This window comes from Dendropsophus ebraccatus, chromosome 2 (assembly GCF_027789765.1).
Source record: "Dendropsophus ebraccatus isolate aDenEbr1 chromosome 2, aDenEbr1.pat, whole genome shotgun sequence".
In the NCBI taxonomy this organism is placed as follows: domain Eukaryota; kingdom Metazoa; phylum Chordata; class Amphibia; order Anura; family Hylidae; genus Dendropsophus; species Dendropsophus ebraccatus.
The window spans coordinates 177,174,745-177,187,552 of NC_091455.1; the positions used below are offsets into that span (position 1 = coordinate 177,174,745).

Sequence of the window (12,808 nt, forward strand, 5' to 3'; positions counted from 1 at the left end):
AGATAATTAATCCAAACATGTGAAGCTCATTGTTCTTTGTGCCTGAACTACTTCTTAATACTTTAGGGGAACCAAACAGAATTCTGCTGGTTTGAGGGGTTGAATAATAATTGACCCTCTGAATAAACTTTTCTCAATTTTAAAAAACAATAAACAAAGAAATGACATTCTTTTTTGCTGCAGAGCATTTCACACTTCCAGGCTGATCTACAGTCCAAATGTCACAATGCCAAGTTAATTCCGAATGTGTAAACCTGCTAAATCTGCAGGGGGTTGAATACTATTTGTAGGCACTGTATGTATATGAGCAGATTTCAGTACCATAGCATGTCAATTTTGGTGCTGAAAACTATTGCTTGCCCCACTGCTCAAAGTCATTGCAGCCATTTGTTACGTTTAAGTGAATGCAGAATGCTCACAAGGAGCTGGTAAGCAATATCGTCAATATGGATTAGTCTAAATATTGATAACGCTTATTGATTGGCCTCTTTTTCTAGCTTTAGAGCAGAAATCTCCTAGCTTTCTCTGCTGGCACTCTGACATGTAGATACTCTGAAGGCTGAGGACCCTATTACACGGGATGATTATTGTGCGAAAACATATTATATAGTCCACGATCTTTTGTGTGTCGTTGACAACATCTTTTAAGCTGACTATGAAATCATCGCTAATCGTTCCCTAGTCATTTGATAAATGTGCACATCATTCATACTTTTGCTGATATGAGAAGGAGTTAAAGATCTAACTCACACCTATCATTCTGTGTGTTATGGTGAATGATTTCAGTTTGTTTGAGATAGTTTATCGTTATCGTCTAATGGACCATTACACTTTCCCGGCAGTATGGGATCTCGGCTAAGCTTGGGGTGTGTCTCTTAAAGCTTTTTGGCTGTTACCAATTTCAATCAGCAGATGTGTAAATGCAGCTCTGGAATATAATCTAGGTAATAAATCATGTTCCTAAGTAATGTAGTTACAAAGTCATTGATCTTTTTGTACAGTTTATATCTATATATAAACTGTAAAGCGGTGGTCATATGCTTTAGATTACCCGTTAACATTCTGAGGTCGGTGACGCATATTACCTAACATATAGATTATTAGATTATTTTTTTCTTCCTTTGCCAAGTACAAGATTTCCATTTCTTTAGATTTCCTCGACTTGTTTGCATTTGTACATTTTACATATCCAAAGCGCATTATGCCTAAAAATGAAAGAATTCAGAATAGGAATGGAGGATCTATATCTGGGCAGCCACATAAAATAACTAAGAAATAACTAGCCTTGTGGCTTTTTTTTTCCTCGTCTTAATCCACTTTGATTTCTCAATATGTCTTTTGTTTGTTTTTACTCGTAGAGAGGAGGAAGGAGCAGAGCACTTAAGAAAGCGGAGTGCACAGCTGCCTTTCATTTTTGCAACCGGCGAGGCGGTTTTGTATGAGTCCTCATTTCCCTTCCAAGGTCCAATGGGCCCCTCACAAAATAAACCTAAAGGTTCCTCAAGTAAAGGGCCCACTGCCAAAGCAACTGTAAGTGAAGCACCTGTCAATCCTGCCTCCCTCCTGGGTGCCATGCTGAGGCAGGATGAAAGCGTGTACATTTGCCCTCCAGCTTCAAACACCTTTTCTTTCGAAGGCTTTTACAAAGATAGAAGTGAACTGAGCAATAACTTTTGGCAAGACACTCAGGTACCTGTGGCAAATAATATGAAGCAAGAGGAAGGAGCTTTTTCCCAGGTAAAAAGCGCAATGCAGTCTTCAGAGCGCACAGACGTTTTGCCAGAGGTTAAAAACAATGAGCTTTACAATATCATGAGAAGTCTTGGCATCGACTTAGACGATTTGGAGTTGATACAGCAAGACGAAGAATTCTTTAGAAATGAGTTTGAATATTCCGATATTGGGGATATTGATGTAGCAGATGAAATTCTCACTTATGTGCAGGATTCCCTAAACCGGAAACCAGACTGTATGTATATGAACTCGCACCCACAAATGGCTTGTGTGCAGGACTCCGGCAAAGTGACCCAAGAGAGCTTGGAAACACCACAGATGCTTCAGCAGCAGCCAAACCAAATGATGCCGCAACAGCTGTGCCAGAAAATGAAGCACATGCAGGTCAATGGCTTGCTGACAAACTGGAACCCTGTGAGCGGGGTGCCTCTCGCTTACCAAGAGCAGCAGCCGACTGAGCAATATGTACCTAGCCTCAATAACGTGGCTCAGGAGTTTTATAAATCTGAACTCAGCAGTGCTCCATATACTTGCAAACAGGAATATATGCCTTACCAAGAATCATTGCCTGCGGTGCCACTGCCTTCTAACCTTACACAGATGGACTTTGATCTGGGAAATGTGGAACAGTCGATGTACAACTCTTCCTCAAACTTGGATGGGTTTATGGAATGTCTCCAACAGACTCCTTCTGAGCTCCAAGAGTGTAGCCTGAATGCTCAGAGCATTATGACTTCCCAGCCCTGCTATTCTGGTGCAGTGTCCATGTATCAGTGCCTCCCGGAACCTCAGCCATCCTGTCTGAATCAAATGCAATATAATGCTGTGATGTCCGGTCAGCAACAGATGATAAACAAAGTAAGCATAAAAACACTCGTAGGGTAGGTTCACGCTGCGTTTTTGCTGTCCCTTCAACGGATCAGTTTTTAAATGGTTATGCAAAAAGAAAATTTTGTTTAGTGATTTTTTTTTTCTTTTTAAATAATGGAAGTCAATAGATAAATAGATCCAAACAGATGCACATAATTGCATCTGTTTCTTCATCTGTTTTTTTTTTTTTTTTTTTTTTTCATTAAGTGGGTACCTAAGACCAAAAACACAGTATGAACCTACCGTTACATGTAAACGAGTGTTACCATGTATGTACTTGTATATGTTATATATGCTTTTGTATGCAGTTCTCTTTTAAAGGGACTGCCTGGATTACAAATCCTTTGTGTAATTTTCTATTACAGCAGTTACAGGGTGCCTTTTAGGCTGGTTTCGCATATGTATGGCAATCTGGAATCACCCTTTATGGCAGGGATGGGGAACCTGTGGCCCTCCAGCTGTGGCAATTCTATAATTCCCATCATGCCTGGACTACAAAAGCTTTAGCTTAGTTCTGTAACAGCTGGAGGGCCGACTGTTCTACATCCCTGCTTTATGAGAACACCGGATGTAACAAGATGGAACTTTTGTATCCAATGCCGCATAGGGTGAAATGGGGCAAAGCACCAAACCTATGGACAATCTGGCATGGTTGCCCTCTTACCATGCCAGACTAGATGGACCCTGTGGTCTTTTTCTGCCGACAATCTTCTATGTTTTGCCAAATCAAAAAATGCTGCATACGGATCTGGTGCCTGTACGCAAGATGGTAGCTATACTGAATCGCCAGACATATGTAAACCTGAAGTTACTCTAAAGGATTCAACATGTCTGTGCATAGCGCTATTAGTCTATACTGTGTAAAGCGTCATTTAACCTTTGGTTGGATTGTGGGGTAATTAAACTTTTCCTGTAGATTCCCCACATTTTACAGGTAATCACTAGGGAGCATTTACAATGGGCTAAATGCCTTCAGTTTTTCTTCAGAAGATGAGACAGAGAAGGCTGAAACATAATAAGTTTGGCAGAAGAGTTTATTCTAGTTTTCAAAGTAGCCAAATAATTGGATATATCAGATTGGTAAAACAACGGTATAAAGAAAAGGCATTTAACTACATGGCTGTGTAAACCTGCAAGGGAATGTAAAAAGCTTCCATCACAATGTATTAACACAAACAAATTTGTAATGAAATGAGATGTTAAAGGGGTACTCCAGTGTATGTGTATTTTCAGTGTACGGCCGGGGAGGTGGTGGATATAGAAGCCACCGGTCACTTACCTCCCCAGCGTCGGGTCCTGGATTGCGCCACCCTGTTTTCCCGTCCGGCTTCCGCTTCCTGGTCTAAACTGCGGCTTGAGACGTGGCGTCGCAATTCGGGACCCGGCGCTGGGAAGGTAAGTGACCGGTGGCTTCTATATCCACCCCCTCCCCGGCCATACACATAGCCTGGAGTACCCCTTTAATACACTCTACACATTCAGAGATTGTCTCTTTTATGACAACTCTGGACGTTGATTTAATTTGAATGAATAATGCAATTTGAGGAGAAATTGAAGGTGACAATGCTTTTCAGCTTGATATGACGCAGGAACATCATCTTAGCAGGCTTCCCATGATCAACATTTATAATCCATATAAATCCATTTGTAATACATCTTCGATTTCTGGGGACTGCACAAATCACAGGGCAGGACGCTCTACTCACTGGTTTCCCGAAGATCCTACTCTTGTACGTCACAGACTGTAATGAAGCAAAAAAGTCAGATTTGATTGACAGCCGGGGAGGGATGCCCTCTGCTGCTCTCTCTCCCCAGCTGGATCTTGGGATCACAGTGAGTCTCAGCAGTGAGACCTTCTACGATCAGTAAGCTATGACATTTCAGAAGGTAGTACAAACGACACAAATCTTTATTGTAGATTTCATGAGAGGCATGTAACAACTAAATGATCCATCTTTGACACCATGTCGTGGCAAACTAACACATTTTGAGATTGTACAACCTTTTTTTTTTTAAATAATAAAGATAAGGGAAAGCTTCATTCTGCCTCCCTGTAATCTCAGAAAAATAACTTTCCAAACTGGCCCGAGATTGATCATGAGTGCAAGAATTTCCATTACATAATTATTAGTGTATGACTTCGGACTAATCCGTTTTTTTTGTGTGGTTTTTTCCAGCAGTTTCAAAATGGTTTTGGTGGAGGAAATGTGAACAAAACATATACAGCACCTATGGATGTGGCGAACAGCACCCAGACTGCCGCCCTTCTACCTTCACATCATCACCGTCATCTTCCTACAAATTCCAAAATGTATCCTGACTTGCCGTCAAGTGGATTCTTGTAAATGTGAGGATAGCAGCCTCTGTGCACACTATGACGTGTGTCCATGTCGGCCTGTTGTAAACAAAGACTTGATGCTGAAAATGCTTTAAAAGCCACCTTACATCCTAAAGAGTTTATTTGGGCTATTTGCACTTGGTAGACCACCTACGGCTTGCGTATTGGATTGGGCTGGCCAGGCCACATCCTGATGTAGAGAGAGCTTATTTTGGAGAAAAGGAAAAGCTTTGGTTTTCCCACCTTATTAAAAGAACTTATAATTTTCCGTGGAATTTTAAGGCAATGTATTTTTGCAATACAGTTGTGAAATATATAACAACCTAGGATAAATAACAAGATAAGGCAAGCATTTTATTGCCCCCCCCCCATTGAAGTTTCCCCCCTTTAGAGCACTTATGCCCCCTTTAAAATACTAATGGTATGGTTTTACCATTTTATAAAAAGAGAGCGTTTTCTTACCTTAATAATTTTATGCCTTTTTTTAAAAATGAAAAAAAAAAAAAAAAAAAAAAAAAAAAAAAAGTCACCTATTGAAAGCACTTACTCTTAAAGTGGCAGTTCCATTCACTGTGTCTTGACCACTTTGCACTGTCTGATAGACTGGATAAATTAGAATGTGTCACTTTATTGCCTATATCTGTTTTTTTAGGTGATATTATTAACAGATGGTGAATCCCAAAGTAGTTGTGATGTATTATTCCACCACTGGAATTTAATTTGGACAATCTGCTGGATATTTTCATTCGGGACCTTCGAGTCATCCAGTTGTGTGATGTAGTTATAGATTCAATGCACCTTTTTTTGGCTGTACTTATTTAGAACCTCCCTTCATCACAGACCTTGATGAAAGGCCCATAAAGCACAATGCTGAGATTGATGTTTATAGAACAAGTTCTGGTAGACGCCCCAAGAGAAGAGTACTCGTGTGTTACCCGTCCATTTTTATCTGCCTCTAATTGACACCCATTAACTGGACCCTTATATTCCCAGTGTACTAGTATCGTTCACATTCTCAATTTTGCAGAATAGTTATCTTTTTCCAGTTGCTTGTTAAAAACTTGACCCAGGGACAATAGAAACGCCATGCTTACATGTAAAAATAATAGTATGCATATATTTCATGTAGTTATATGGAGGTTAACAATTTTTGCCCATATTGACTTGTATGCGAGAAAACGACCACACAGTCAAACATAGTATATTCGAAATAGCCACATGCTATCGTGCAGGTAGGTTTGATATACACACATGATGTATACCGTGATAGTCCCGTCTGTCAAACAGATGAGTAGTTTTTAAGGTCTTATTAGTGGTACCGCCACTTTAATATACAGAGAATTATGCAAGACTTTTATTAACAAATTTCACTCTTGAAAACTGTTAATATGGGTTAAAGTAATTATGCATTTAAGTCAATCGTAGGAAAGGTACAATAAGGTTCTGTTCACATTGGCATCATCATTGTGTCCCTTTATAATGGAGCCATGGCCTAAACTGTTGTGATCAAAATGGACCCCATAAAAGTAATGCTATAGATTGGGCAATGCTTGCCATCAAATGTACCAGAATCCTTGCTGTAGAGAAACTATAAAATGCAAATGTGAGCAGCACCAAAGGACAAAATGTTAAAAAAACAAACCAATTTCCTTCGCGATAGACATTGCACGTCTCCGTGAAAGACGCATAATCTTCTAACAAAGACTTAGGTCATTTATACAAGATATAGGGACAGTTTCCCCTCCCATTAGAAGACAATCACTTTCTACAAGTTTGTACAGTGTAAATTTCTCTCACTATTAGTTTTCAATATCAAATTTATTATTTTAAATTAAAATGTCATATGGTTATTAATCTGTTTATTTTGTTGTCTAATAGCACTCTATAGACCGCCAACTGTAGGATTTAGAGTGCACTATACTTAAGTAAAAAATTTAGTATAGAACGTCTAACAATGCTTCTCCCAAGGATAGAGCACATTTTAACTTTTAACAAGAACGGCACTGAGGGTGAAAGTAAGAAACTTGCCTCCCCCCTCAACGACTCTAGTGCTATAAGGACATATCAGCAGGTTAGATTAATCTTTCCCTTTAAGTCATTGAGTACTTACTAATTGTCTTCACTATATCCAGGTAGTAACAGTAAGTCATGGCAGCATAATCATTAATATTTTTTTACTTCTCTTGACACTTTAAAAGTGGCAAGAAAAATGGGTAGAGCTTAGTATTAGAAATGAGCGAACCGACTGAGGTTTGGGTTCGTATGAACCTGAACTCTCGGCTTCTGATTCCCGCTGTCTGCCCGCTCCGTGGAGAGGGTGGATACAACCTGAGCGCCGCCTAGAAAACTGGGATACAGCCTATGGCTATGGCTGTATTCCAGTATTCCAGGAGGTCCTGGAACAGATGCATCCTAATTTCTCATATTACTCTTCCAACCTTATGTTAAAGTGACACTGTCACCCCCTTTGTGCATTCTGACATCTCTACACAGGTGTAAAGGGTAAATTTAGCATTTTTCACACCTTTTTTCGTATCATACGTCATGGTGCTTGTTCAAGTAAAAAGTGTCCTTTTATCAACTGCAGATTGTATTAAGTGGGCGTAACCTTGCAGCATTAGTACCACTTAGCCCCGCCCACAAGGGCACAGTTGGCACCGTTCCCTTGACATCCATTGGTTGGTCGACGTAAAGGGGGTGGGGTCTAGACCTTTCGGCCAGCCTGTTCCAATGGCTGACGAGGGGGCGGGACCAACTTTGGCATTGTGGGTGGGGCTAAGTGGCGCTAATGCTGCGAGGCCCCGCCCACTTAACAAAATCTGCAGTTGATAAAAGATGACTTTTTACTTGAACAAGCACCATGACGTATGATATAAAATAAGGTATGAAAACCGCTAAATTTACCCCTGTGTAGAGATGTCAGAATGCAAAAAGGAGGTGACTGTGTCACTTTAAAGACTAAAAGAAACGTAAGTCTTAAAGCGCCCTCATTTTGCTTTCTGTCCATTCAATTCAGGTTTTCCCAGACTTGCAGAGGTAGTTTAATATTTGTAAACCCATCTAATTTCTGTGATGGAAACAATACAGACTTCCTCTCTGATAGAATAAATATTGGCGTACCCCTAGCCTGATAAAATGAACCCCGTTTTGGATTCCTATCTATTAGGCAAAGTGGAAAACGTGTACAAAGAGCATGTCTCTCACAGCTGTGCATGAGATAGACAGCCCATTGATTTGCATGTAATGCCTAATTTCCCCTGTGGTGGCGCTGCAGGGAAAATTGAACACTAGCTGCCATATTGCCCAGCACTTTACAGCTACTTCTTCAAACAGTAAGCATTGTTCATCCTCCTATTTGTCCATCAAACCACATTTTATATAAGCAGGTTTCAGATACCGATTTGCCATAAGGAGAGCAATGTTTTGTAATATATGAATCTTGTACTCCTTGTGAGGCTGGGAAGCCAATGTTGCATTGATATAGTGAAAGTCTTTCCAAGCACTAGGAAAAAAAACCCTGTGCCTTACCTTGTTTTTTTTCTTATTTTATTTTATATAAATATATATATATATATCTATATATGACTCTATGCAATGTTTTTCATGTCAACCTGTCCAGTCACCGAGGATGGCATCTGCATTAGGGTTTGTTTGTTTGTATAGTAGAAAATGAAACAGTATTGAGATTTTTTTTTCTTAGCTTAGAGTGTAATGAATGAAAGTAAATGCTTTGTGTTATGTTTTTTGGGGTATTTTTTTTTTATTAAAAGAAGATAAAAAAAAAAAAAAATCAGCAGTTGAGTTTATGCATTATTAAGATACGGAAACCCTCACTAACTTTGCACTTGATGGAGTCCATGCTTGCTTGGAATGAAGGATTCCTTGGTTGCATATAGTATGCATTATCTTCCAAGCTTCAGTTATATTGTATTTGCAGCACTGTTCATTTTTGTCTGTTATGAGAGCGTCACTATGGTGGACGATACTCTGTCCTCAGCCTGTTACACTAAAATGCCCAAATGCAGGACTATTTAACAGATTTAGAATAAAAAAATCTCTTCTAGCTGTTATACTTACCGCTTGCATTTGACTTATTTTACCATATGCAAACCACAGTGATTGCTAGCACAAGAAAGGTCTTAAAACAAACAAAAACATCATACTACAAATCCGAGTCCTGAACAAAAATCCAAAAAAAAAAAAAAAAAAATCACCGTGAAGGCTGCTTTGTAGCATAACCAGTGTGCGCATTGTTACATGTTATTATACCTGCTGAATTATATCCTTTTTATTTCTAAATAAGATGTAAAGTGTATACACAACTATATGTTCATATATCGTCGCCTTTTGTGATCTCAAGACTTGCCCTACACATTTTTTTTGTTCCAGTCTTGTCGAACACAAAAGTTTCAAAGTCTAATTTTTAAAGGAAAACTTCTTTGTATTTTTTTTTTTTTTTTTTTTAAATCTCAAAGGCTTCTTTAAATTGTAGATGCATCAATACTGGGTGCAACAATGTTTGAAATAATAATAAAAAAAAATGTATATGTTAAAGTGATGACATTGTGTGTGCCGTGTAACTTATATGTAATGAACAAAAAAAGCAGCTTTCTATGTAAGAATCTTATAATACTGAAAGTTTATTTGCCAATGTATGGCAGAAGAAAATCCTTCAAATTGTGTTCTGTGTAATTCAAAATGAAGCAGAAAACAATGGAAAAAAAATGTCACATTTGTGTTTTTGTTTTTTTATATTGTTTAATAAAAAGACAATCGTATGGACTGGAATTGGTTGGCACGATGTCGGAGTTATTCTACACACGTCAAAAACATGACGTGCAGAAGCGTTTGTGGAAAATCTTAATGGCTGGTTTTTCTATGCTCCATACTAATAATACTACAGGTCTTACTAGGCAAAGAGAGACTGTGAAATCCCTAAAAGACCATTTCTTTGAGTAGACCATTTCCTGTCCCTTATCCAAACTGTCCCTCTACCCATTGCAAAAAAACAATTCCCATCATGCATCAGGAATATTATAGAAATTGTAGTTTTGCAACAGGTGGAGGGCCAATAGTTTACTACCCCTAGACTAAGGGAATAGAGGTACAGTGGCCCAACAACCATTCTATGCAGAGGACTATGAATCTCTCATGCCAGGGTATGGACTCTTCCTTCAGTCCATGTGGCGCTCTCCCACCCATAGCATGGCATGATAAAACCGTGCTGGACACATTCCCTACTCCATCCAAGGGTGAGTGTTAAGGCCAAAGACAAAAAGGAGAAGAGTATTAGGAAAAACGGTACAACTGAAAGAAGCTCTAGTACCCTGTTGGCGCCTCTAGCCTGTGTCCCCCTCCATCATCCTCTCTAGCAGCCACAGCCTGCACAGCTCTGGGAGTCGGGTTGTGACATCACCATGTTATCCAGGAAGTGAAGCCTTGATGCAGTAGTAAGTGCAGGGAAAAAAGCACTTTATAAGTATTTCCCGTAATAAGTGTATATTGGTAATTTGTATAACTTTTGGGGGGGCAATACAATACTTTAATAAAAAAAATTTCCCTGGACTTTTCCTTTAAGGCTGTGGCGTTTAGTCTGTTGTTTTTAGGGCATGTCCTTGCAGGGACCCCCTAATAATGTAATAGTGCCAGTACGTTAAATGCTACAGCTACCACACCCACCGCCTCCCCTCTGTTAGAATACGTACCACCGGAAAACAGGACAGGACCAGAAAGATTGAGCCCGCAGTTTCTACGAGCCTGGACCAAACCATGTTGCACCACCAGCACCAAATGCCCCCCTTACCACTAGAGGGACTGGTCATGCACACTGGGCGCTGAGAACATGCTGCCAGCATTTGGTGTGACCCTCTAAAAAAATTTTTGGGGGTGAGAGCCTGCATAAACTGTGTTCTTGTTCTCCCTCAGCAGCAGGCTCTGTTTCAACACGCCTAGGCCCATGGCTTCTTCCCACATCCTCCTCATCGTCCCTTTTTACTAGTTTTTTCCATGTTTTCTGTTTTCAGGTTACACACAGTATACAACGGTGTATACTCAGTGAGCATGCACTGTGACACTGGTTAGACTGTAAAAAACTAAACTAACAATGTGCTGGAGTATGATTCACAATATAGAACTATAGATGGTATGTTGGAGTGAAGGGATTACTGATGCATTGGCTTTGCAATGTGCTATGTCACCAGAAAGGAAGGGGTTACGCTAAACACTGAACTACTGTTGCAGCTAAGATGAAGGGAATGCCTTGATTTACCTTTCAGGTGTTCTGATCTCTTGTGAGAAGACAATTGAGCTTACAGGTCTTTTACCTGCACATAGCACTAGTTAAGCCCTGCCCCCTTCCTTTGTTCTGCATTGCTGTATCTGTTACTAGAGATGGACTAAGCCTAACAACAGCCAGTGAACAGCAGATTTCAGAAAAGGGATACACCTAGTGGCTTTCAGCAAATTTATCAGGGAAATTTCTACCAGCCAAATCTGTGTGTGTAGACTTACTGTTACAGTATGGTTTTCTTGTGGCAATTTCTAACAGTGTATAATTTTATTAACATAATTTTTTATAATTTTCCACATTTACAGTATTCTGTTTCTTTGCATCAGCTACTCACAAATTTACAGCTAGAACATTGGTAAAATAATGGGTATATAACAACCAAACAACACATTCATTACTATATAGTGCATCCATCTCAATTGTTCTGCAAGCGCTTGCCAAGAATCAAATTGTATAAATCCTCTAGAACCCTGAGCCATTTGTTTTTCCAATTTACAGACCTCCCATATCGCAAATGTCTGGCAGGGCTATGCTAGTGTCTTGTACTGTTATTACTTGGCTACATTACTCATTAGCCTAGTAAGCCGAGCGTAAACATTATTATTAGTGAATGTTAATAGTTAAAGCTGGATTCACTTTGTACGTCATTTATAGAAACCAAAGGGATCTATGTTAATGCATCTATTTCTAGCCAAGCAAATCAATCAGGTTTGAACATTATAAAGCAAAAAACAACAGTTTTGTTAACAGAACCCCCCCAATACAACTAATTAACCCACCATACAACTAATGTACCCACTATACAACTAATGAACCCACAATACAGTGGGTGACAGTGGTGACACAGCCATGGGCTCTCAAGTCTTATGCATATGAGAAGTGAAGGCTAGTCCATCTGGTCTGATCCCACAGAAGAGCTATTTAAAGGGAAACTATTAGCAGATTAGAAGAATCCGAGAAGCAGAAGCAGATTGGTTAGTGTGTCCATACTGAACAATGGGCCTACTATGAACATGTGAGGATTAGGAATAGACTATGGAGCAAGGGAAGAAGGCGGCAGAATCTGATGATTCACTTTTTCTTTTAGATTATATGGATAGCCTGGTCCATTGCATTGTGCTTAGCTCAGGAAGGGATCTGACCAAGATGTACTAAAAGATGAGCCTGTATATGCCTATGGAGGAAACTGGGGGCAGGGCATGGTCACATGTTCCTCCATGTCAGCCATCTTATGGACAGACTCGCCACAGAGCAGGACAGCACAGCCTGGGGAGGGTAGTCTAATTTTAGTTCTATGAGGTACACAGGGAGCTACTGTCAGTATATACAGTGAGCACAGTTACTAATATTGTATACTGAACTATTTCATTATAAAGTGGCCTTCAACAACTTTCATATATATATTCTTCAGCCGATGGTAATCAAATGCAACATGCTCCGACTCCAGGTGCGCTCATCCATAGCATGGGTCTCCAAACTGCGGCCCTCCAGCTCATGTGAAACTACAACTCCCATCATGCTTGGACAGCTAAAGCTTTGGATGATCTATAGCAGCGTTTCTCAAACTGTGAGGCGCG

At 39.8% G+C, this 12,808-nt stretch overlaps 1 protein-coding gene across 2 annotated transcripts in view; it reads left to right on the forward strand.

Annotated features, from left to right (window-relative positions):
* Positions 1-9,730, forward strand: part of AHR (aryl hydrocarbon receptor) — a 101,361-nt gene extending 91,631 nt beyond the window's left edge. The window contains exons 10-11 of one of the 2 annotated variants that reach the window (XM_069958798.1): positions 1,359-2,592; positions 4,785-9,730. In XM_069958798.1, coding sequence (XP_069814899.1) covers positions 1,359-2,592; positions 4,785-4,949 — 1,399 coding nt within the window. In that variant the 3' untranslated portion in view covers positions 4,950-9,730. Of the gene's footprint in view, positions 1-1,358; positions 2,593-4,781 lie in introns of both variants that reach the window. The other variant, XM_069958797.1, reaches the window with a different exon arrangement.
* The last annotated feature ends 3,078 nt before the right edge of the window (positions 9,731-12,808 follow it).